The sequence below is a fragment of the Dermacentor albipictus genome, chromosome 2, assembly GCF_038994185.2.
Source record: "Dermacentor albipictus isolate Rhodes 1998 colony chromosome 2, USDA_Dalb.pri_finalv2, whole genome shotgun sequence".
Classification (NCBI taxonomy): Eukaryota; Metazoa; Arthropoda; class Arachnida; order Ixodida; family Ixodidae; genus Dermacentor; species Dermacentor albipictus.
Genome location: NC_091822.1, coordinates 28,634,934 through 28,660,658, shown reverse-complemented (window position 1 = coordinate 28,660,658; position 25,725 = coordinate 28,634,934). Strand labels below are relative to the sequence as shown.

At 43.8% G+C, this 25,725-nt stretch overlaps 1 protein-coding gene across 2 annotated transcripts in view; it reads right to left on the bottom strand.

Moving 5' to 3' along the window:
* Positions 1-287: 287 nt before the first annotated feature.
* The window catches only part of LOC139055900 (gonadotropin-releasing hormone receptor-like), a 563,383-nt gene continuing 537,945 nt past the window's right edge, over positions 288-25,725 (bottom strand). For both annotated transcript variants that reach the window (XM_070533533.1, XM_070533532.1), the window contains exons 2-3: positions 6,206-6,389; positions 288-3,107 (exon numbers count right to left, since the gene is read on the bottom strand). In XM_070533533.1, coding sequence (XP_070389634.1) covers positions 2,401-3,107; positions 6,206-6,389 — 891 coding nt within the window. In that variant the 3' untranslated portion in view covers positions 288-2,400. The remainder of the gene's footprint in view (positions 3,108-6,205; positions 6,390-25,725) is intronic.

Genomic DNA, 25,725 nt, shown 5'->3' with positions numbered 1-25,725 from the left:
TTGTCGAGATTGTCTGCTCTTGAAGTTTAATCTTACCCTCGCCAAGACTTCTGCATTTGCACATGAGTCGCGATCTTCCACGACGACACTTCGCGTGCCATTGAGTCAAACAACCCATGCAGAAATGTTGACCCCAATTTTGTGACTCTACTTGCGCAAAAATTGATCTTCGGAAGGGAAAAGAGAGTGAAATTGCCGTGACTCACTTATTACTCTTTTTGTTCTTAGAGTGCAATAGTGAACGACCATGTCGCCACTCCTTAAGTTTCAGTGACAGACAAAAGTCATTGGGTACCACAAGAGGCAGTTTGGTACATTTATTGGTTTTCCGTTACATACTTCACGCCATTCTTCTATTGTGGGGAGCCATTCTTTGGACAGTGCAAGGTTGCGTTTCAACATTCTGCAAGGCTATACCATGCAACATTGCCATGTGTGCGCTCTCTGCTTGCTTACATTCTTGGAGAGCACGGAATAATGAAGTCGAACAAGCACAGAACAGATGAAGCGCGAGCTCGGAAATACTGATTGCAGCATCTTCTGTGTACAGGGGCAGTGAACACAATCTCCTGTTTTGTTATCGTCCAGGCTACATGTACAGCCGTGCCGAACTTGATGTGCGCGCCGGATCAAGACGTTCTTTACACTTCGGTCGACCAATACTGTACTTACCTACTCAGATGAAATATTTCGCGAATTTGTTCTTCGGCATGCTTTCTTTTTGTTTTTCTTTGTTTTTTTTTGCATGGAGTAATTTCGGGTGCGTGTTATGTGACGCCATGTCGCATAAGACATGTGCCTTTGTTCGATAACTGCGTTTGCCTGCCCTTCATGGTGTCAGACTAGGGCGTGTTCGCTTGTTTCCCAACCGAGAGGGACTCATGAAGTGCCCTTCGTTAAGGCCGGAACGTTGATTTGTTTGTCAAGAATGTCTGCGACATACACTCGTGTAAATGAATGGGCACCTCAAATCAATCGTCACGGTGTTAGCGTAGCGCACCCGCTGGCGTTGTTATTCCGAATTCCGTAGTAGTGGTGTCAGCAACCATTCTATTGATAAATAGAGTTCTGAGGGAAAACTTGTAGTGAAAGCTTCTGTAAGAGTTTCGAATGCGCACTGAATGCTTGCAATTTGAACAACTTATGACCTGGTTTTGAATGAAGAGTGAGCACATGCGAAACTATAAGGAATGGATTCCGAAAAAAGAAAGAAAGGCAGAAACATAAAGGCAGGCCTTTGGCAAAATGAAAAGCTAGGCAAATGGGGCTTCTGTTGCACAAAAAAAAAAGGATTGTATAGAAAGAAACGGGAAAGAACAAAGACGGTCAAATGTGCCTTTGTTGCGTACGTCTTCCGGGCGCATTTTATCTTTACCAATATCAAAACTAACATAATGACAGCCATGAGTAATGATTACCGAAACCTCCCGCGAGAAATATCATGACTATAGAAAAGGTAGGACGCTACCATGGTTGAACTATCACCAAAGAAAATAGTGCTTATATGTTTACATGTTGGTCGGTACTGTCGTTCACAATTTGGGAAACGTACACGCGTGCAGTAGTTCTGAAGCTGAGCTCTTGAACATGTTTTAATATTTGATGAAATTAATTACTCTTGAGAAAGAAGAATACAGCACTGATGCTTGTTGTAAAACAAACAAACATTATGAAAAACAAAAAAAGTTTTCGATGATGATTCTGGCTTTGCAAGGGGTCTGCAAATAGTAATATTGAAACAGAATCAAATGCAAATCGAATAGGCAGGCAAATCAATTATCGGCAAATGGCATGCCCTGAGTGGCATAAAATATTTCGCTATGCGTTCGATTCATGTAGTTAAAGGATGAAAATGCGAAAGATGAACCCAGCCTCGCTGCTTTAGTTTTTTCTTTGTTCTGGTGCTCGAAAGTCGCTGCTGATTATTAAAAAACTCTGCAATACATATCCTGTGTTGCAAATATTCGATGTTGCAAACTATTCGATTCGAGCACTATATTAAATCAAGTTGTATTCCATTCGTTATGCAAATATTTTAATAGTTGCGTACGTCTAGCTCTTACTTGCCATTAAAAGCTATGTAAAAGCAACGTTCTGCCAAGGGAACGCAACTGCTGTACAACGCACTCGCTACGTCACTGTTCTTGCACTCAAACTCGGCACTGAACACAGTATTTAGGTCACTGAGCAGTCAAGGACCCTACTTTCATACGCTCCAGAGCGCTTCTGTAAATGACTCAAAAATATTGATGCCCCATTTCATGAAGAGCGACACTCTCAGTCCTGAAGAGTACTCAGAACCTGCACGTTCACCGTTAGCTATGACAGATGAAGTCAATACACGTACGGAACAATGTTCTTTCTTTTTTCTTACCATATTCACGGACACAAACAGTAGTCCTAACTATCATCTTGTGAAGTGCGACATTCGGTGTGGCTCTCATTATTTGATTCTCCTTCCCTCCGTTTTTCTTTCCTGTGCTGTGTCACCAGAGAGGAATGCGACGCCATCCGCGTGGGGCAACCGTTGCCCACCACTAAGGCAGTGGTGGCTTCGGAAGCAGAACAGCCGCGCACACTTCTGGATTTCACTGAGTCCTCGCCGCACTGAAGCGGTGGCTCGGTCTTCGATGCCGCGGGAGCAGCAGGCGCCTTGTTGAGCGACCCCGCCAGGAGCAACGTCGAGTGGTCGGCTGCACGCGACGCGGCGCTGCTATTGAACTGCCGCGATCCCCTCGAAGGCCTCTGATGCCGCAGGTGAAAGACGCCGTAGATGAGCGGGTTTATCATGGCCGTCGAGCTTCCGAAAAAAAAGATGCCAGCCTGCAGTTCCTCCGTCAGCTGGTCGTCCGGCTCGAGGAAGATGAAGATGATCATCATACTGTAGTAGGGCGTCCAGCAGATGATGAAGGCGGCCACGATGACCACGGTGATCATGAGGGACTTCATCTTGGCCCGGTGCAGGAGACGCCGCCGGGCTTCCTCCATTGACGACGGGGGCCGATCCTCCGAACATGAGGACTGTTCGCCGGCACGCCTGCGTCCATATTTTCGGGAACCCCGTTCCTTGCTGGATTTTCTGGCAGGAACAAAGGCGCTCCGCTGCACTGCGAGAAGACGAAACAAAGAAAAATTATGGCAGAACTTATCTCAAGATGAATGCTGGTGGTAATGCGAACAACAATCGAACTATGCAGCGGAGCACTATATCCCTAAATTCACGTTCATCTAACACGCCTAACGGTAATTCTGAGACTTTTGTTACACCGGCTGTGTGCCACCTACGCTGATTTCGTATCCCTTGTTTATGGCACTCGCGAAGGTGACCCATCAGCATGGATGTACGACGACGACTGTATGATGCCGGCGTAGTGACGATGAAATGACTAAGATGGAATTATATTGACTGAACGACGCAGGCGTATGACGACGACATCATGACGACAATCAGATGTCGGTTAGTAAATTATGACACTGCTACAAAGACGACAAAATGACGACGACATGAGGGCAATGAAACAAAGACTGTATCACAAAGATGACATGGCGGTGACGGCAACCGGATGAGGAAGCGGGAACGACGACAATGGCACGGCCAAGACAGCATGACGACGGCGGTATTACCACAGATGCATGGAAGCGTCTGTGTGACGGCGAAGCAACAACGATGATGGAATGAGAACGGTGGCATGATAATTTTTCATGGTTATGGCATCATTGAAAAGAAAGGTGTACAATTAATGCATTCTACCGGTACTAACATAAGGGGCTCAAACTTGAAGGTTGACAAAGAGGCTCGAGAATAAGTGAAAGGACTGCGAAAACAGCGATGAAACGAATAATGCTAGGCGTAACGTTAAGAGAAAGGAAGAGAGCAGTGTGGATCAGAGAGCAAACGGGGATAGCTGATGTTCTAATTGACATTACGAGAAAGAAATTCGCAGTTCCACCGGAAAGGCGAAGCACCGATTGCGATAGCAAATTAATAGATAACTGTACGAAGTAAGGATCGTAGTTTTACCGGCTGTATAAGGTTTTAAACATTCGCTTACTAACTAAATTAACAATGATAGAATATGTAAGCGTGACTCAACGAGGACGTTGAAAGTAACAGAGTCAGTAAGTAATACCAGTACACAAATTTGGTGACAGCTACCTCCCCGACAGCTACAGACCAATATCTGTCCTGACTGGTGTCAACACCAGATTCGAAAAATTAACTGCGTCACAATTAAAGCACTTTCTGCGTAATCGTAACATTCTTTGTCCCCAGCAGCATGGTTTTGTTGCTAACAGGTCCACTTCTACGGCTGTTAGCTTTCGAAATATATTAATTCCGCACTGCATGAAAACAACATAGTAATAGTAGTACTTTTAGACATTGAGAAAGCATTTGATGCAGTTAGTCATTCCATTTTACTCGAAAAAATGCATGCCTCTGGAATCACAGATGACACCTGATTTCTTTTCTAGTTATCTATCGGCACGTAAGCGAAAGGTTGTCATTGATCACATTAACTCATCGTAAAGCAATATTAACTGTGGGGTACCACAGGGATCAGTTTTGGGCCCTGTGTTGTTCTCCCTTTATAAAAATGATGTCCCAGAAGCCGTGCAGAGGTCAAAGGTATTAATGTACGTGGACGACACTTCCTTCCAGCTCTCCAGAACGACGTGATGAGCGATTTGTCAAACATCTCGGTATGGTTTGCCAAGAATCACTTGACTATCAACTGTGCACACAAAAATACGTTGCATTTGACTCTCGCAGGAAACATATTGATACTGCAATTCTTCACCTATCATTATATAAACAATATTCTTATTCAACAAGTCCCTTCTTTCAAATATTTAGGGGCCGTTTTTGATGAGAACTTGCACTGGCATGAGCAAGTACAGAATGTATGCAAAAAGGAAGCCTATGGACGCTATACTCTAATAAAAGCTCACCAATATTTTCCACAAGCTATACTTGGTACATTGTACTTTTCACTATGTCAGTGTAACATGATTTACTGCCTGGATTCATGGGGTGTCACATACACTAGTTATCTAAGAGCTCTAGAACGACTCCAAAAGTGAATGTTGACAGTCATAAGCCACGATAAACCTATAGGTAATATTTTTCAATTACAACGCGTTCTTTCAGTTCCGATGTTGCGCGATTACAAGATTGCTGTTTCAATCAATAATATAACTAATAGAAACGCGCCTCTTCCTGTTGATATTTTCCCCGTTCCTGTACGCAATGAGCCTCATGCTTCAAGCGGTAACTTTAACATGTCCAAATGTCGTAACGTTTATATGGAATGATGAAAAGAATTTAATAGAACTAAAGCTTGCAGCATGATTCCCCTGGAAATAAAAACTGCACGTAATTTCGGGTTGGCATGTAAGTCATTTTTTTCTGTCTATGCAGACCTGTCAACTTGCGAGTCTGTGGAGACACATCACTGAGATTTATGCTCACTATATGCTCCTATGTTGCTTACAGAATAAATCTCAGCCAACCTATGTATATATATATATATATATATATATATATATATATATATATATATATATATATATATATATATATATATATATATATATATATATATATATATATATATATATATTTATATATTCGTAATATTTTTTGAATTCTTAAGCTGATCTGCGCGTATTTGTTGTATATTGCACCGGACCAGCCACTAGCCATTTTAGGCTATCAGTCCAGATATTATTTGCACATATATATTTTTTATGTTCTTGCAAAATAAAGTTTATGTTTCAGTTTCAATGCTGGTGTGATGACGAATGCCGGAGTGGCACTGAAGGGCCGAATGGACGTGCACAAAAATTCTTTTTGCGAGCGTTACACTGCGGGCGTATCACTGCGGTCGCAGTAAAAATAAAGAACCATAAAGCGCAGGTTTCACGAGTTACTACTATTTGGCTGTGTCTGCCGTTTCTTCACGTCTCTATTCTCATTCAATTTGTCATCAAATTGTCCTATCTCTGTCAGTGCGGCGTTCTGCTGTCTGAACCACTTGAACGAAAGGAAAGCTTTTGAAAGAAACACGAAAATTATAACATCGTAGTTCAAAATTGGCATACGTTGCGATTTGAGACTAAACTACAGCGAGGTCCCGTATAGTGGGAGTATATCAATAATGAGGTGTATATTGGTTGTGCGTCTCCACAGAAAACAGCGCCATACCTGAGATGGTGTAGAATGTGCAGATGTAGGTGGTGACCAGCGTGGCGAGAGGCAGTAGAAACATGCAGACTAGCGACAAGCTGGTGTACAGCTGCTCCTGCCACTGCGCCGAGTAGAACCCGTACGTGACGCACTGGTAGAACTCCTCCGCGAACGGGCCTCGCTGGACACGGAAGATGAACACCTGCGCGTTTAAATAAGAGAAACGGCGCAGCGAATCAGCGTCGCTGTGAGAGCCGGAGCTTTATGTGCATCCGCGATGAAGAGCAGCAACGCAACCTTGTGGCGACAAAAACCCATCATGGCAAGCGTATATTGATCAACGACCTCAATCGCACGGTTTGTTTCATAGGCCGCAATTCTTACCAGACGTGTAGCGCTCGACCCATTGACGAGCGCTGAAGCGCGATAACTTCGACACGTTGGAGGTAGGACGTGAACAAGAGATTGCATGGTGCAAGCGAATGACACCAATGCAGGAAATAAATGACTGCGGCAAACTCCCAAGAAATAGAGCGGCTACCATTCAAAAGCAGCCTTTTGCTGATCGCGACCTACGTACTGAGGGGTATTCTCTAAGTGTCCTAGTGGACATTTTCATTTCGTCTGCTGCTCAAGTTCTGATTGGCGAAGTTGGTGTCCACGTCAGAAGCAGACAGGCAATCCAGCTAATCAGCACTCTAGCAGCAGTCGAAACAGACATGTCCACTAGGTGGGCACTTACAGAATACACGCTCGTATGGCGAAAGACCGAAGGTGAAGTACACACGACAGAGCAGGCGCCCAGCATACAAGCTAACTTCATTCCTCAAGGCAGATGAGCTTACATAGCATCGAGTGGACCACGAGCGCCCGTCCTGCCGATGTGTGTTTGTTTGGCTTAGTTTTCTCGAGCTATAACAATTTAACCAGCATGTCTGACCAATTACCTCCGACAATACCTGATTTCCTTAGGTCATCATATTATCTTTCCTACATTATATGTATAAAATATTTGTACATTCTACTTTCGTTAACCCAAAGGTTGCCCTTACCATCAATATGATGTAACATATTCAAAACAATAAGACCGGAATGTACGTTCCCGGTTAAACCACATAAAACGAGGTGAAATATTGTGCTACAGGCGCCTAAATGTTAGAAGAATGCCCGGTTTAAGCTTCCCTTGAATATGAAAAGGTGTTTCACGAACCACAATGTATGCTTTGCTGATCAAGACTCCTAAAAACGGCAAAATTCGCAATATGAGGTACTTTGAAATCCACTAAAAGGGCCACTAAATGGAGAGAACACTCACAATCGCGTTCAAAATGTGTTTTACGACACCTGCCCCAAACACGGTATAGAAAAAGGTGCATTGAGTAGAAATGTGCTTTTTTTCGTCCATAACGGGATAAAGAATATAGATTATCAATGCTAATAAGTGATTTTTGTGCAACTGTGAAGTGTAGAAACGTAGTGCGAAACGGAACTAAAAGAGACGTTTGCGTATACTGCAATCACTGGCCGGAAATCAAATTAAACTACGGGAGAATTAGTATGTTTAAAGAAAAGTTTTCTATTTCATCTTGGCATGTTCGTGCGTCTTGGGTGCGTATTTGTTCGCTGGCATTGGCGTAGCTATTTGCGTCTAGGGTCGGTGCCATTGGTGACGCCGTAGACCTCCATCTGTACTGATCTTGCGATCAATGTGCTCGGCCATAGTGTTCATCATATTCATTTCTTCCGAGACCATCCCGCACATTAAGGATGACAATGGTCACTTCAGTGGACATTCTGTTGCTTAACTTAGATTTATTCATACTCAGCTGGCTGCAAACACGCTCAGCGTCAGTGTTGGATCACGCAACAACCGTGCAGAGAAAAATAAAGTTGCCAAATGAATGCCTGAATGCATTTCTGCAAAGCTATCTAATGAGTCAAAGGTCCTTGAAATGCGTCTTCAAAAATGGCAAAAAGCGAAACTGCTACGAACTGCTCAAACAGCTAGAACCGTATTGTGCAGGAAGACAAGTCGGTCTAGCTGGTGTTTGCTTAACGACATATTGTAGCGCAAAGACACAATTATAAAGAAGACACGCAAACATACATCACAGACCTTTTTGACAACGCGTAAGTAAGAAAGCAGTAACAAGTTGTTAGTAGCGCTTGTGACATGTGTCTGTGCGTCTTCTCTGTCATTGTGCCTTCGCGCTACAATATGTTGTTATGATAGAGCTCTAGTTCAGAGGAGGCATGAAGATATAGAGTAAGAAATCCGAATGGCACGTTTTGTGGAGGATGATCATAATTTCGTCTTGCTTTCGAAGAGGCATGGATAAACTGCATATTTGAGACATGTGAAACACGTATTATTCTCCCAAAAATCATACTTTTTGCACTGCCATAAAAGAAAGCACCACAACATAAAAACCACAAAAACCCACCATCCGCTAATGAACGAATTTGCCCATTAGGCAACCCAGGAAACCACCGCTAATTTGGCAACAGTGCTGCTCACAAATGCCTAACCACAAGGCTGGCAAGCAAAGTTCAGTGATTCCTTTACCATAACCTCCACTGCATTGCCAGACAACCTAAAAGGCCACTTAGTTCTTCATTAAGGCAGTAATAAGCAATTCATGGGCTCATACATTCTGGACGAATAAGATTACCCCTTTTTTCATTGGAAACATTTTCAGATTAGTTTCATTTTTGTTACATAGTAATAGTATTGGCTGCTTCTGAATTGATAAGTGTGGTTTGGCGTGGCCAATCGAAGCTCAGTTCCAGAGTGAGGAACAAGGTATATGCGAACTGGAAGCGAAGTTTCCATAGACGCTCACCCATCAAGAAAATGGCGGATCGTTACAACCGCCGCCATCTACATATCGGCAGGACAACTAAGAGCAAGTAAAAAATAAAAAGACACCACAACCGAAATGGCTGCGACGTCAAAATCCTATGCTGTCTGGCGCGTAGGTTTAAATTTCTTTAGTGTCCGGCATTTTCACAGCTACGCCCGCAGTTTTCCTGTAGAGGCTGAGGCGAGCTTGCGACTCGCATTAGCTGAAGCGCCAGCGTGTCGTTAAAGTATAGGGGTGGTGTATGTATTAATGCGAACATAAATAGGTTGTTATTTCCTAGGTATACCTGATTGTGGCACGAAATATATTTTGTGAAAAAGGACAGAAAAAAGAACTGTTTAATGACAGCCTCAAGAACGTATAGAAAGAAAGACAACGTCCGCGCGTTCACAGAGGGCCAAGGTGTGACAGAGAACAGCATGGTCATGATCGCTTATTTTGAAGAAACCACATTTGTGCAGAATACAGTAGCATAAAGCTACTCAACTACACTGAGTAGCCGTAAAGGCTACTCAACAATAGACCATAGTCACACTGTCAATCACGTGATAGAGAAACGTGCGGAATATAACCAACCCTTATATATAACTTTCATTGATTACGAGAAAGCATTTCATTCAGTCGAAACCTCAGCAGTCACGCAAGCATTACGAAATCAGGGTGAAGACGAGCCATATGTAAAAATACTGAAAGATATCTATAGCGGCTCCACAGCCACTCTAGTCCTCCATAAAGACAGCAACAAAATCCCAATAAAGAAACGCGTCAGGCAGGCAGATACGATCTCTCCAATGCTATTCACAGCGTGTTTAGAGGAGGTATTCAGAGACCTGGATTGGGAAGAAGTGGGGATAAGTTTAATTGAGAATACCTTAGTAACTGGCGATTCGCTGATGATACTGCCTTGCTTAGTGACTCAGGGGACCATTTGCAATGCATGCTAACTGACTTGGAGAGGCAAAGCAGTAGGGTGGCTCTAAAAATTATCTGCAGAAAACTAATGTAATGTTTAACAGTCTCGGAAGGGAATAACAGTTTACGATAGGTAGCGAGGCACTGGAAATGGTAAGGGAATACATCTACTTAGGACACGTAGTGGCCGCCGATCTGGATCATGAGACTGGAATAATCAGAAAAATAAGAATGAGCTGGGGTGCGTTTGGCAGGCATTTTCAGATCATGAACAGCAGGCTGCCACTATCCCTCAAGAGAAAATTGTGTAACAGCTGTGTCTTACCAGTACTCACGTACGGGGCAGAAACCTGGAGGCTTACAAAAAGGGTTCTACTTAAATTGTAGACGACGCAATGAGCAATGGAAAGAAGAATGATACGTGAAACGTTAAGGGATAAGAAAAGAGCAGATTGGGTTAGGGAACAAACGCGAGTTAATGACATCTTAGTTAAAATCAAGAAAAAGAAATGAACATGGGCAGGACATGTAACGAGGAGGGTAGATAGCGATGGTCATTAAGGGTTACGAACTGGATTCCAAGGGAAAGGAAGCGTAGCAGGGGACAGCAGAAAGTTAGGTGGGTGGATGACATTAAGAAGTTTTCAGGGACAACATGCCACAATGATTACATGACCGGGGTAGTTGGAGAAGTATGGGAGAGGCCTTTGCCATTCAGTGGGCGTAACCAGGCTGAGGATGATGATGACAATAGGATAGATGTATCGCTGACACTTTGTGTCGCTGATGTTTATCGCTGGCTGCATCGCTTTACATCGCTGACACAAGCTGTTATTGACGGCAACTGCTCCAGCAAGTCTTATGCAAGGAGAGCGAATTGGATGCAAGTAAAGGACAATGCCACAGGGGTTCCAAAAGCAAATTCCCTCTTATTCGTCTAGAACAATGCAACCAATGTAATTGACGAGAGAAAAAGTGTTTGAATGAATGTAAAGTACCGTGGCCAGCACAAAGTCGTAATATATGGCAAGACATGCGAAACCTTTTTCCAGAATAATGTACAACGGCGTGGAACACCGCATATCCATATCCAACAATTATCAGACAGCATTGCCCCATATTATTATTTAGGAAACATTCGACTTACTAAAATTTCCTGCCCCTCGGACACTCAAAGCCTGGGTTAGGAGAGTCAAGGAACATGGCGCGGCGTTTCTTCGCGGAGCGTTCTGCATTTATCGTCACGACGAGGCACACAGCGGCAGATGTCCCAGCGTCAACTTACGCGATAACAGAACACTTGCCCGATAACAAAAAACCTGCATTCACACCTTTCGCTAATTAATGTCGTGCGTTAGGTCACGCAAACTACACTCTTATGCAAATTTACACTTTTTGAGGTGTATCTCTGCCACACAACGATAATCATCACCTGCCTTGCTTACGTTTCCTTTCTTGAAAACGCCGCACCCGCGGAATATTTACTGGTATGACAGTAGTCTGATTAAAACGTTTCGAAAATTTTTTTTTCAGATAGGTTCTCCAGATTCAGTGTTTGTCCCCCTCACCAAACCTCGCTTTAATCGTGCACTACTGACTGAAATATCTGGCGATAGGTTTTGGCACGCCTTTCGTTCGAAGCTTCGCGATCTATTCAGACGGACCTTGTGAGGAAGCCGGATGGCAGGCCCGCATAGCGCCCATCCCCCTCGCACCTTCCTTTCTCTGCCCCCTGGCGGCACGAAACGCTATCGTCACCCAGGCAGCGACGGCGAGTGGCACATGGTCGGCCGCCGATGCAGTCGCTGCGCAGTGACGCTTTGCAAATCGCTGTGGACTGACCGCGTTGTATATGTCCGAGATTATGGCGGGACAGCGGCTGCTCGCGCTTCGCGTCGCCGACAAGCGCTTAAGTTGGGGGTGCTCTGCGTTTCCGCCGCGCGAGTGAAATATGCCTAAATTTATCGTCTCAAACTGAGACGCAAGCGTATGAGTTTGCGTTTGTATCTGAAAACGGGTACACAATCCACATAGATAGCGACGTCAGCTCTCTAACGGTGCCTATTTCACTCAGCTGAAGAGTTAATATGCACATTTTTGCAAGCAGGTATCTGCAATCATAGAATGTTATAGTTTCTTTAGATATCCGGTGACGCTGATGAAGTTATCAATCTAAGAAAATACGTATGCTGAATGCCCATTTATAGTTGTTTTAGGACAGATAAGCGGGAACAGAGTAAGTTTCATGAACCTTCGATATAGCGGTTGTAAAAACTGATTAATTTGTTTCGGCACGCTCACGACATAAGCTACATTACGTTTTCATACCCAGTGCTTTATCTTCGTCCGTAAGCAGCTACTAGGTAGTCCATATAATTATTATATCAAATAAATGCGTGAATTGAACGACTGCAGGAAACCGCTAAGGAGTTATAGCGGCCGACCATGTGCCACTCGCCGTCGCTGCCTGGGTGACGATAGCGTTTCGTGCCGCCAGGGAGCAGAGAAAGGAGGGTGCGAGGAGGATGGGCGCTATGCGGGCCTGATCCAATTGAACAAATTAGTTTAAACGGTAGATTGCTGGTAAAGGAGGATTTGGCAAACGCTTTCAGTGATTATTTTGTACACAGAGAGGTTGACCTCAATCATCCCATGCCGCACTCCGAACGCAAACACAATATTTTTTCAGCCACTCATGCCTGCGGATGTATGTTCTGTGTACCTAAGACTCAAGACATCTCGCAGCTGCGATGCCGATGGTCTTCAGATTCTACCTATAAAATTTGTTATATATGATATTGCCCCTATTTTGACACATATTTATAATTTGTGCATTTCCACAGGCGTATTTCCAGAAAATATGAAGGTTGCTAAGGTAGTAGTATTATTTAAAAAGGGTAATAAATTGGATATAAAAAATTATCACCCGATCTCGATCCTCCCTGCTTTTTCAAAAGGTCTTGAAAAAATTATTCTAAGTCAGTTGTCTTCGTTCTGTGAAAAGTACAATATAATTTCAAATGCTCAATACGGTTTCCGTAAAAACAGGTCATTCATTCATTCATTCAAAATTTATTTAAGACAACGAAAAGGTTGTCCAGGGTGACGTGGCAAAAGGCATACTTTGCCTGACGAGGCCACGCCACCCGGATGACAGGCGGCACCACAGGCTACAAAAATCAAGAAAGAGCATTACATAATAGAACACACATTCAATATTTTTTACACAATGCATAAGACATCCTTACAAAACACAGGCTTTCGGCGGAAAAACAAAACAGCATACTTTAAAGCACAATTCGACCATAGCAGTATTTACAAAACACACTAGTGATAGGTATACGTTCAGTTTTCACCTTTAAGGTTCATTCATGAGCATTGCTTTAATTAACATTTTGTATTTACGTATAGAGGGAGTGCTGCGTACAGTATCCAGAATAATGGGGTATTGATTAATTAAGTCGGGAATTTGCCATCCTAACCTCTGAAAACCGTAATTAGTGCGTACACGAGGTGTTTCCATACATTGTTTCCTAAGTTCGTATGTGCTAAGTTTAGTGTGATAGGTGGTTTCGAAGGTTATTTTGTCTAGTTTGTACTGGCGTAATATTTCCAGACATAATTTGTATGTGTGCAGTTTACTTATTTCTAGTATTCCATAAGACCTAAACAAGGGCCAGTAGCTGCGCAATAACTGTATTTTCCCAATAGCTCGTAACGCCCGCTTTTGAATTGCAAAGAGGGAATCTCGATTTGTTTGTGTCGTCGTTAACCATACAAGGGAACAGTAGCTTAAACGGGAATGTATTAATGAATAGTATATTTGCCGCTTTATGGACGCCGGGAGATATCTCAATTTGTTTAAAATGCCAACCGCCCGACAAAGATCACTTCGAAGCTGATCAACATGCGAATTCCAAGAGAGATTTTCTTGAAACAGAACACCTAGAAAACGAATTTGCGAGCACTGTTTCAGCTGAGTGTTTTCAAAGTTTAAGTTTAGGTTGTCGGGAGCTTTTACACCTTTTGCTCTGAAGAGAATGTATTTGGTCTTACTAGCATTTAATTGCATCTTGTTTAGTTTTAACCATGTACTCAAGCCGGTCAACCAATAGTTAGCCTTTCTTTCGAGCGCGTAGGGGTCAATACCTGAGAAAAAGACATTAGTGTCATCAGCGTACAACACTAGGTTTTCGCTGCCTGGTATATTCACAATATCATTCAGGTATAAAATAAAGAGTACAGGTCCGAGAATAGATCCCTGAGGCACACCATATTTTATTGTTTTTACGTGTGAGGCTGCAGCATTTATGACAGTAAATTGCTCTCTTGACGTTAAATAGCTCTCAATTAAGGTCAACGACACGCCACGGAATCCGTAAAGTGGAAGCTTTCTTATTAGAACATCGTGCTGAACACAGTCGAATGCCTTTCTGAAGTCGAGGAAAATTCCCAGGGTGTGTGCCTTTTCTTCAATGTTGTTTAGAATTTTTTCCTTTATCCCGAGGAGTGCGGTTTCGGCTGATCTATCTTTCCTAAAGCCAAATTGCTCATCGGCTATAATATTTTGCGCGGTGAGAAAACGGACGAATCTTTTGTTTATAACCTGTTCGGCTACCTTTGCAAATACTGGTAGTACTGATATAGGCCTATAATTTGTTAGTTCGTTCGCTGGGCCACCCTTGTGCACAACAGTCACTTTGGCCAGTTTCATTTTCTGCGGAAAAACGCCTGTAGATAAAATAATGTTGCAAATGTGAGAGAGCGGACAACTGATTATTTCAGCTACAGCCTTTAGAGGTTTCGGTTTAATTTCATCTGCTCCTGGAGCACAGCCATTTTTTAGTGTCAGAATAATATCTAGCACTTCACGTTCGTCAGTGGGTGCTAAAAACAATGTGTTTGCGGCGTTTGATGCAATGAACTGCTCGCACGGTGAATCAACTGAATTCCCATCGCATGATCCGACTGCAATGAAATGGTCATTAAATAAATTTGCGACTTCGTTGTCAGTCATAGCGTCGTTTTGATACGGAACCTTTTTGTGCTGGAAATTTTTCGAGAGTACCTCCCTCACGGTTTGCCACATTAGCCGTGAGTTACCCGTAATGTCTGCAAACTTTGTTATGTAGTATTCAAATCTTGATTTTCTAATATCTGCATTTAATTTGTTTCGAACTTTTTTAAACAGTGTAAAGTCATTTTCATGCTTGGTATTCAGGAATTTTTCAAACAGCCTGTTTTTTTGTTTGATTCTCATATGCAGTTCATGAGTGATCCAAGGCTTCCTTATCTTTTTTCGTTTTACCCATGGCTCGAGGGGAAAACACTTCTCGTATGCAGCCATAAAGCAGGAAAGAAAAGCCTCGTACGCTTTATTTGCATCTGTTTCCATTAAAATGGAGCCCCACCTTTGATTTGAGAGAAGATATTTGAATTTGCTGATATTTTTTTCAGAGTAATGGCGGATAAAAACTGGTTGCTTATTTGAATTAGGCCTTTTGTGAGGTAAAATGCAGTAGATTGGCAAATGGTCACTTAAATCGCACTTCAATACACCCGATTTGACAACGTCAGGCGGAAAGCTTGTAATGCAAAGGTCTAAAATACTTTGAGAGGTAGGAGTAATCCTAGTTGGCATATCTATTAAGTTACAGCACGCGTATGACACAAACAGCTCTTGTAGGCGCGAATAGCCGGAGGTATCTGATGAAACATTGAGATTAAAATCGCCAACAAAAGCACACTGTAGTTTTAACTCAAGACTTAGTTCAAACAGTTCTTCCATACAGTTCAAGAAATGGTTCAAGGATCCAGATGGCGGGCGATAAAACACTCCTAGCAGGATGTCATAAAGTTGTACAACGACACATTCAATGTTTTCATTTATAATATTATATTCTGTGAGTGCATTGTACTTGAAGTGTGAGCGAATATACATCGCACTACCACCACCACGTTTGAAAGCGCGACATACGGATATGCAGTCGTAACCATCAAGAAAAGCACACTCATCATCAGAGGAAAACCACGTTTCAGTGAAACAAAGAATGTCAAAAGAATAGTTAAGGTCATTTAGGAATAAGTCTACCTCATCAAGTTTAGTTTTTAAGCTCCTAGCGTTAAGATGAAACAAAGAAAGTGTGTCTTTTTTTAAGAAAGCAGGTTCACAAGGAAGGTCAAAACATGAGTGCATCATCTTGCACTAAAGAACACAAAGAACGCCCACATCGTGGGTGCTACAAGAGCACGTTACTGCAAGTTGATAAAATCTTGCTCACTGCGAATGACGAAAGCGGGGTCGCCGGTCTGCTTCCGCAGCAGAACTTTTCCGTTAGCATGCCAAACGTATGCGTAGCCATTCTTTTTTGCCCATTCTTTTGTCGAGGTTAGCAATGTGCGGGAGAGCCGCGTGATATTTTCGCAGATAAACAAGCTTTTCTCTTTTTGCAGCAAATGTCTGTTTGCCAGCCAAGTGTCACGGTCCTCTTGCCTCAAAAAGCGAGTGATAATAGCTGGCGTTTTGTCGGCCTTCGCTGGCAGCCTATGCACGGCAGCTATATCCTTCCTTGTTACATGCGGTACATTCAGTTTGGTAGCCACTTCGTTTATCTTTTCTAGTAGGTCCTCATCGACGGACTCAGAAACGCCATGTATTTCAAGATTTAAGCGGCGACTTCGCCACTCTAAGCTTTCGACTTCACGCTTTAGGTGAGCAATTTCATTTGCCGAGTCCGCCTTCTCAAGTTTGTCTACACGCTGGCAAAGTTCTTTGGTGTTTTTTTCTTGATCAGTCAGCCGGTTTTGAAATTCGTCAAACTTATCTGAGATAAGCTGCACTGAGGCTTCTAATTCATTAATTCTTTTGGGCAAGGTTTGGAGAGCGTCAAGTTTAGCCTCAATTTTGAGCAAACGTGTTAACACTTCCTTTTCTGCACTAAGCTTCTCACTTCCATCTTCCACAGTGTGGCCATGTTTGCATGTATTGCACTTCCAGTTTTTTTTCACACGTTTTGTTTGCCACACCTCTTCGGTTATACCAGAACAGTCGCCAAAATGAAAACTAAACTTACATTCACAGCAGCTGGCAGAGGGCACATTTTCAGGCACAAGCGAGCGGCATGTACAACATCTCGACATGTCGTGCGGTGCAAAGGCAAATACACTTCAGGAAAACAATGTACTCGTGGCAGCAGCGGCAGGGTCGGCAACAAAAAAGAGTCTAATCCTTATTAGTAAAGACGACCAACCTGTAAATATACAGAGTAGATTTCACTTGTCGTGCGTGCCGGTGGCTGCCGCTGCTGCCAAATGCGGGGAGACGCCCCCTCGGTCCCTGCTTGTTCGTCAGTTGTCGCTGGCGTCGGTGATGCAGGTGGCGATTTGCCTTCCCCAGAACTGTCTCGCTTCCACAGCGAAGGAAAAAAACTTCGGGCGACGATCGGTTTTCAGTTGCACCAGCGCAGCCGGAGCTGTTCTCGGCGGCCAGGAAACTTTGGTCCACAGGCGAAGGACGCTGTAAATATACAGAGTAGATTTCACTTGTCGTGCGTGCCGGTGGCTGCCGCTGCTGCCAAATGCGGGGAGACGCCCCCTCGGTCCCTGCTTGTTCGTCAGTTGTCGCTGGCGTCGGTGATGCAGGTGGCGATTTGCCTTCCCCAGAACTGTCTCGCTTCCACAGCGAAGGAAAAAAACTTCGGGCGACGATCGGTTTTCAGTTGCACCAGCGCAGCCGGAGCTGTTCTCGGCGGCCAGGAAACTTTGGTCCACAGGCGAAGGACGCTGTAAATATACAGAGTAGATTTCACTTGTCGTGCGTGCCGGTGGCTGCCGCTGCTGCCAAAAATCGACGGAATTACCTCTTCTCGATCAAAAGGAATTTATATTGCAGAACTTCGAACATAAGCTATTAACAATAGGCATATTTGTCGACTTTACACAGGCGTTTGATCATATTATTCACAACATTTTATTCTACAAACTAGAGAAATATGGCATTAGAGGCATTCCACTTCAATTATTAAAATCTTATCTTAATAACAGACGCCAGTTTGTTTATGTAGGCCACAATACATCGGTAACCAAAGAAATACTTTGTGGCGTCCCACAGGGTAGCATTTTGGGCCCGTTGCTGTTTAACTTATATGCTAACGATATTACTTCCATCTACGAAAAGGCGAAATTTATCATTTACGCGGATGATACAAGTGTTTTCATCTCGTCCGGTTCTTGTGCCAATTTAATTAGTATGGCAAATGACTTCTTGCGCAGCCTATCCTATTGGTCCACTGAGAACTGTCTAAAAGTAAATACGGTGAAAACAAAGGCCGTAATTTTTCATACCAAAGGCATGAGTCTTCTTCCTCCAGATCTAACATTAGCGTATAGATCCACAAATATAGAACTCACACTTTCTGCAAAGGTGTTAGGGGTACACTTCACGAGTACCATGCAATGGGACGACCATGTAAGCTTTGTACTCCAAAACCTTAGCCGCATAACAGGTGTTTTAAATCGCTACAGATATACTTTACCCGTCTATGTAAAATTATTAATTTATAATGCCTTATTCGTGTCTCACATACATTATGGGCATCTTGTATGGGGCAGCACAACTGAATGTAACTTGAGTAAATTATTTCGTATGCAGAAGAAAATAATATGTGTCATCGCTAATGTACCGTTTGTCACCCATACTGAAAACCTGTTCAAGAAATACAACATTGCGACAGCCCATAAAATCTATAACTGCAGACTATTACGCGAGTATTACTTTAACACCAAACGTAACAATACTTTACATGTAGAACTTGCAAATCTATCCGTCAATTCATACCGTTATACAACTCGTACACCTGAAGTCTGGAAGGTTCCGCGCTCTAGAACTAACTACGGTTGTCAAATGTTGTGTGACAACCTTCCAAGATTACTGAATTTATACGACAGAGCAGGCTTCAATTTACAGGATTTATCACTGTCAGAATTTAAAACTCTATTGCTTTCACTTCAGAGCACGTTTGTTAATGATTAATAATGTGTGTGATGTTCCTCTTTTTTTTCTCTGTTACCAAGTGTATATCATTTATTTATTTCAATGCAGCAGTGTGTTTTGCATTGTTATTGTGGAAACATTTCACTGTTCTTTCATATATTATATAATTGCAATGTTTTATGGCCACTAGATAAATGTAATTTATATGGCGCTTGATGTGTAACCCCATGCAGCCATATTGTACCTAAGGGGGTGAGGTTACCTCAAGCCGCGTCTGTGCGGCTTTTTTCCCTCATCCACCTCCATTTACCACTCCTCTGTACATGTGTGTGTGAAAATGGAAGTCAATAAATCAAATCAAATCAAATCACATTATTATTAAATTGCTCTTTCGGTTTGGGTACGGCATTTCATTTGTCAATTTTCTCTCACAGAAGAGTTTTACAAGCGTGCGTACTTAATCTCGGCTTATTTGACTGCATTCTCTATTCGGTTGAAAAAACCATCGGTCTCAATTTCGCGCTGCACATAATAATTGATCTGATGTCCCTATCAGCTTGGCTACTAGGCGCGAAAACACACACGACACAAGGAAGGGGACGGGACAGAGCGCCTCCCGTCCCCTTCCTTGTGTCGTGTGTGTTTTCGCGCCTAGTAGCCAAGATGAATTGTGACCAACTCGCCCAACAAGACGTCCTTTTAAGTCCCTATCAGGAAAGGGAGGATCGACGGCGCCCGTTCAGCCACTGCGACTCCTCGACGAAACAGGCTGACGATGGCGGAAGAAGGGACCGACCGACGACGTCACGATGGGGATGACTAAAAATTCACCGACGATTACGAAGCTCCCTAATGCGAAATTGGAGCGCCGCTGTACAGGCATTTCTATATGGCGTGTCAATATTTTGTATTTTGTTTACATAGGTACACGGTTTAAATTAGGAAGAGAACGCTGTAAGTAGCGTGGCTGGCGCTGACAATCTGTCTCGTGCGGCACACTGCGAACGGAGCGAACTGTGCCGCCTTTACCTCGCTATTCGGGAGATCGCGAGAGGCAGCGCGTGGGTGACGCGTGGGCGTGATTCACAGCAGCCGCTGCAGACAAACCTCCGCTCATACAGCGCTTCGTTTCCATAGAGACGACGCGCGCTACTCTGGCGTCCTTTGTTGTAGTCCGTCAGCGTCTTCTTGGACACTCTTGACTGGGTTTAGCATGGGTGGGGCCCTTTGTCCAGGGCTCCAATGGCCTCAGCCGCCGTACGTGCTCGCTGCACGAGACCTATTTAGTCCTCGCAGCGGTTGCTGGCCAGCAGTGCCACCCATTGCTCCGCACTTGGATTTATGATTTTGAAAACTGCTGTTACAAGTTGGCATTCCTATGTGGTGTGTTACGAGGTAAGCTTTTGACCGCTCAATCGAGTTTCAAGGCCATCCAGGCGTTACCGAACATTTAAAAAAGTGCGGTTCTGGACTGTAGGCTTTGAGCATGCCAAATTGCTTGCCACATGTTTTACATCCTCCTTCTCTTGTCATCGTCACCCATCATGCGCCTCTTTCTTCCCTGTTTCTTCCCCTCTTTCTTTCCCTCTTCCCCTTCCCCCGACGCAGAGTACCTGGCTCGAGGAATATACCTCAGGCTGCCCTTTCTGCATTTTGTACCATTAAACTTCTCTCTCTCTCTGAACGCTCCCCGAGCAGTTAGTTGGCTGCGTATCAGGTGGGGTACATATTATTCAGTAGGTTTAAGTTGGGAAAGTCCCTGTCTGGAGCTGTCTCCAATCAGTGGCCTCCATCTTCGTGAGTGATTTATGTGGGGGTAGCGTGTCGTGTCCTGGTTTCTCTGTAGCGTGCCAATCAAGCCGGGTATTCATTTGGAACAGACGGTAAAACTTTCAAACGTGAATTTTTCGGGTGTTCGGCTTGTATACCTTCGAGTTACCCTGTCCGCCTCTTCATTCCCTGCTACTCCTGCATGTCCCGGCACCCAATCATCAAAGCAACTGCAGCGCCTGCATGTCCAGTGGTGGGTCTAGCTCCCAATATATGGGGCTTTGGATTAGTGCTTCCGCACATTCCATCCCAGCTACAACTATAGGAAGACTACAAGTAATAAAAGAAGCTGCCTACCGCGAGCGTCAGCGAGAGTGGGATCGTGAACGGGCTCGTCGTCGTAAGGCATGCCTAACGCGCGCAAATAAATAAATAATAAGAATAACATTGAGAGAACCACACAAAAAAGCGGTCCTAAAGCCTGCTCACCACGAGAAGCACGCGAAAGCGAAAATGAGGTGAAAGAATCCTGAAACAAAGTATATACAACATAAACTGCTTGCAAAGTTTGAATCGCATGGTGCAACAGTCGGTGTAACTAACACCGCTTCGCTATTGGACCATCTGCACGGACTGGAAGGGGCGCTGATCTTTTTAGTTTATTGGCGTACATTTCTGTTGCGCAATGTTGAAAGATGCCAAAATCATTGAACATTTGAGGCGGGTTCTCAGGGCAGACCTGAGGACTATGAAAGATAAATCTAAGCAAGTCGCGGAGCTGAAAGCACAAACACAGGTTGTGGAAGCATTGAACCACAATGTTCATGCTGAGAATATCAGGCTATCGCACCGACTTGAGAAATTGTAACAATACCAACTCAAACATACCATTTAGGCAGAGGGCATGCCACGTTTTTTCTCCACACAACAAATCGGTATGGTGCAAATTCGCTAGTTGAGTAAGGAAGTGGTCACAGAGGCCAATTTCTACATCTGTCACCGAGTGTCCACTGCTCGGGGTGATAAAACAAATATGATCGTCGTGTTTGTCCGCGTAACTACGATGAATACCTTTCTTAGATATGCAAAGAAAATCAGAATAGATATAAAGGTGCTGGGCCATCCTCAAAGCTTGTGGCAAACGACTTCTTGCTGCCGCATTAGAAGGGAAGAAGCAATTGCGATGATGATTCGTGTGGACAGCGGGCGGAAAGGAGTTAGTACGCAAGGATGAAAATTCACCAGTTGTTCGAATCGCCAGCGTGGAAGGCGTAGATAAGATGACAGCGAGTGCGCCATGACATTTTGCAGCGAAGGTATATATGGCTCGGGTTCGATATATTTTTCCACTTCGTGCGTCAAGAACAAAGAAAGTAGAACGTGGGCAGATCCCGGGGATGCGCATTTCCGGCAGACCTGCAGTGGAGGTGCAGCATGCTTCAAGCACTCTTCCCCATAATAATAATAATAATAATAATAATAATAATAATAATAATAATAATAATAATAATAATAATAATAATAATAATAATAATAATAATAATAATAATAATAATAATAATAATAATAATAATAATATTAATAATAATAATAATAATATATGAAATGAATAAATCTCTGTGCATTGTTTTAAGTTGATGGGCATACCGAAATCGTTTGTGAACAGCACATGGACTCTCAGGCAAGAGGCGTTGCCATATACGCTAAGGACAAAATGTACGTGCAACCACACATCCTTGACTCGCAAGAGCTTCAATCAGATGGCGCTAGAAGAGTTGGGTTTTATGTGCCACACCAGTCCAAATCACTCAACTACTCAGCAGTTTCAACTTTGATTCAACTTTGACCAAGATTCAACTTTGACCAAGAACATGTCTACGGTTCCAACCGAATCAATCGCTACATACAACACTAATCACAAAGCTATCGTCACTACCATTACCAAATAAATGCCTGGACCCGTGTCCCACCCTGTGTGATGTGCTGTAGCTTCATTGGTCATCCACTTTCACAGAGTGGAATGACTCCTCAATTTTTTTTTTATTTGCCCAGTTGTTTTACTCTGAAGGCACAGTTATAGTGTCTTCGACTGGTCGCCTAGATCCTCCGACCCGTAGTTGGGTGGACCCGGCGTTGCCCGAACTGACAGGCAGAGAAAAAGAACGCGAACCGAATGTATGACTCGCGCTTGCATAAGCAAATTGCAGAGGTGAGAACACGCGACTACAGCAAACGTCACATGTCGCCTACGTTACCGGGCGCCACCGCGAAAAGCGGCGGACTCACCGGAGCGACGAGCGTTTGTTGAGACGCGAGCAATGCAGTGGCCTACGTTTCGGTCAACCACGGCCAACAGTGGCGACACTGTGTTTCGATGACGCGGCTGGAAACGCTCTCTATCTCGACTACTGCTTCGACAACAGGGCTCACAGTGCCTGAGAGTGCTGGACACGAGAGGAGAGCGATAGAAAAGAACCAGCAGAACTCGAGTGCCTCCACGTCCTCCTCGCCCGCCGCTCCGTGCAGAGCAGCGGGCGAGCAAGACATCTATAGACAGCCAAACGCAAGGTGCGCGCTCTCTTGCAACCATTCGAAGAAAGCGCTGCTCGCGAAAATGATCTAGAGCGCTTCAAAACGACCAGCCCACGATGCCATTGGATTCTCTGCATGAATAGCACACACTATGATATTGAGTCATTCACTAACTCAGTTTATTCCACGAGTAAACAGCCTCAAATATTCCAGCTAAACGTGGGGAGCATGAATAACAACGCGGACAAGTTGAATTGCTTGTTCGGGTCAATCGCAAAAAATTTTGACGTCTTATTCAATTCTGAAACACGGCTGACTGTGAATGATAACACCATTTATTAAGAAACTTACACATACAATAGATTAGAAAGAACTAAGTGCGGAGGAGGTACTGGGGCCGCCTGTGTTAAGCAATCCCTTGCACATGAAGTCATGTAGGAATTTTCCCTTCTAACAAACAATGTAGAATGTATAGCGGCACTTTTAAGATTGATCACCGCTGTGGTTGTGTATAGCCCGCCGTTGGCGAATAAGGGTATTTTTTTTCGATTTCTTGGGGCAGCTCCTAAATTTTATGAGCCGTTTGCCCTCCCCTTTTGTTATAACGGGCGACGTAAATTTAAATATGCTGTCCGATGACAGACAAATTGCTGTTCGAATGAATTCATTCATGTGCACAAACGTAATCACGGAAACCAACTATGGCGCAAACAGCTACTTTACCCAATATACCAGGTCTCCTTTCTTTGAAATGCATCAAATTTTTTTTAAAAATACCTGTGGCAGATGTGGCAGATAGCACAATTCTCACCCTTGAGCTAAATTATCCGATGAGATTGACATTACTGTAACTAGAATTGAGTGCTTAATTGAATAATTACATAGTTAAGCTAATCAACATTTTAAATGATTATTTTACTTGACGTATTTTATTAAACAAATTAAGGCGGTGAGCCCGCTAGGCGCATCTACTTAAAATGAATTTTTAGGACAACACCAGTTTCGAGACACTACTTTTTAAGCGTACGACTAAATGCATTGGCGTTCCAGTTGCTTTTGTGCTTCAATGCACAAAACAGCGTTTCCTTAAAAATGTGAGTGGAGCGACAGTGCATTCTTACCGCAGATCTCATGGCGCATACGTTAAAACCGGTGCCACCCTTGAAATTCGTTCCAAGTCAAACTCACTTGCTACAATTGGTAGATTGTAATAGCTGCGGTAACGTAATTAACTTAGAAAAGTTAATTACTGCAACTATATTAATTATTCAATCGAACAGTCTGATTTCTTGTAGAAGTAGTGGCCGCCTTATTGAATAATTTAGCTGAAGTGTTACGACTCTGCTACCTGTCATGGCATTTTCTTTTTTAATTTGAGGCAGCTAAAGAAAAAACTAAAAAAAAAAACACAAAAACTGACACAACATTGTGGCAGTGGAACTGCCGAGGCTACCTCCATAAACAACCCGTTCTCCGTCAACACCTCCGTACTACTGCATGTCAACCCGACGTAATCTTGCTCCAGGAAACGCACAATAATCCGGTCAGCCTTCCAGGATATAACTCTTTCACTGCGAACAACGCTCCGCGCGGAGTCTCCACACTCGTTCGAAAAAGAATTACCGCAATCGAACACGACCTGAACGATCGGCGCACCGAACACCTCTTCATTGAGCTCATCCCGCACAGAAAACGAAAGGAAGGAATATTTATCCTCAATATCTACAATACTCCATCTCAACGCCATAGCCGATTTCTAACCCTCTTCAAAAAGGCCCTTAACACCGCAGGCAGCAGCCCCCTTATCATCGGAGGTGACTTCAATCTCCCGCACACAGGATGGGGTTACAGACACAGCTCTGCTGCAGGTCGTAACTTATGGCAAGACTCCCATGATCTCGGGCTTACACTCATTACTGACCCAGCCTTCCCCACTCGCCTCGGCACTTCTACTGAACGAGACACGACGCCAGACCTCACTTTCACCAAAAACGCAGACAACGCCCATTGGCGCAACACCCAACACGACCTCGGGAGTGATCACTCTATCATCGAAATTACTCTCCCACACCTACCAGCCATTATGAGAAGAACAAGGGACTTTACTTGGACGGACTGGGATGCGTTCCGTAAACGCCGTATAACAGCAACGACGGACACTCCCATTACCGACATAGAATCATGGTCATGCGATCTACTGTCTGATACTAAATCGGCCACCCGCATTATCACAACAGACGCCCCGACTGAGCGCATGGACAGTAGACTCGCTCACCTTATCGAGGCCAAATCATCCATCCTCTCTAGATGGAAGGGACAACGGCTCAATAGAAGACTCAGACGGAAGGTCGCACTTCTCAACAAGGAAATTGAAGCTCACTGCCGCGTTCTAAATCAACAGCAATGGACAGAGCTCTGTCACTCTCTAGACGGGCAACTCCACCACCCCCGATCATGGAAAATCCTCA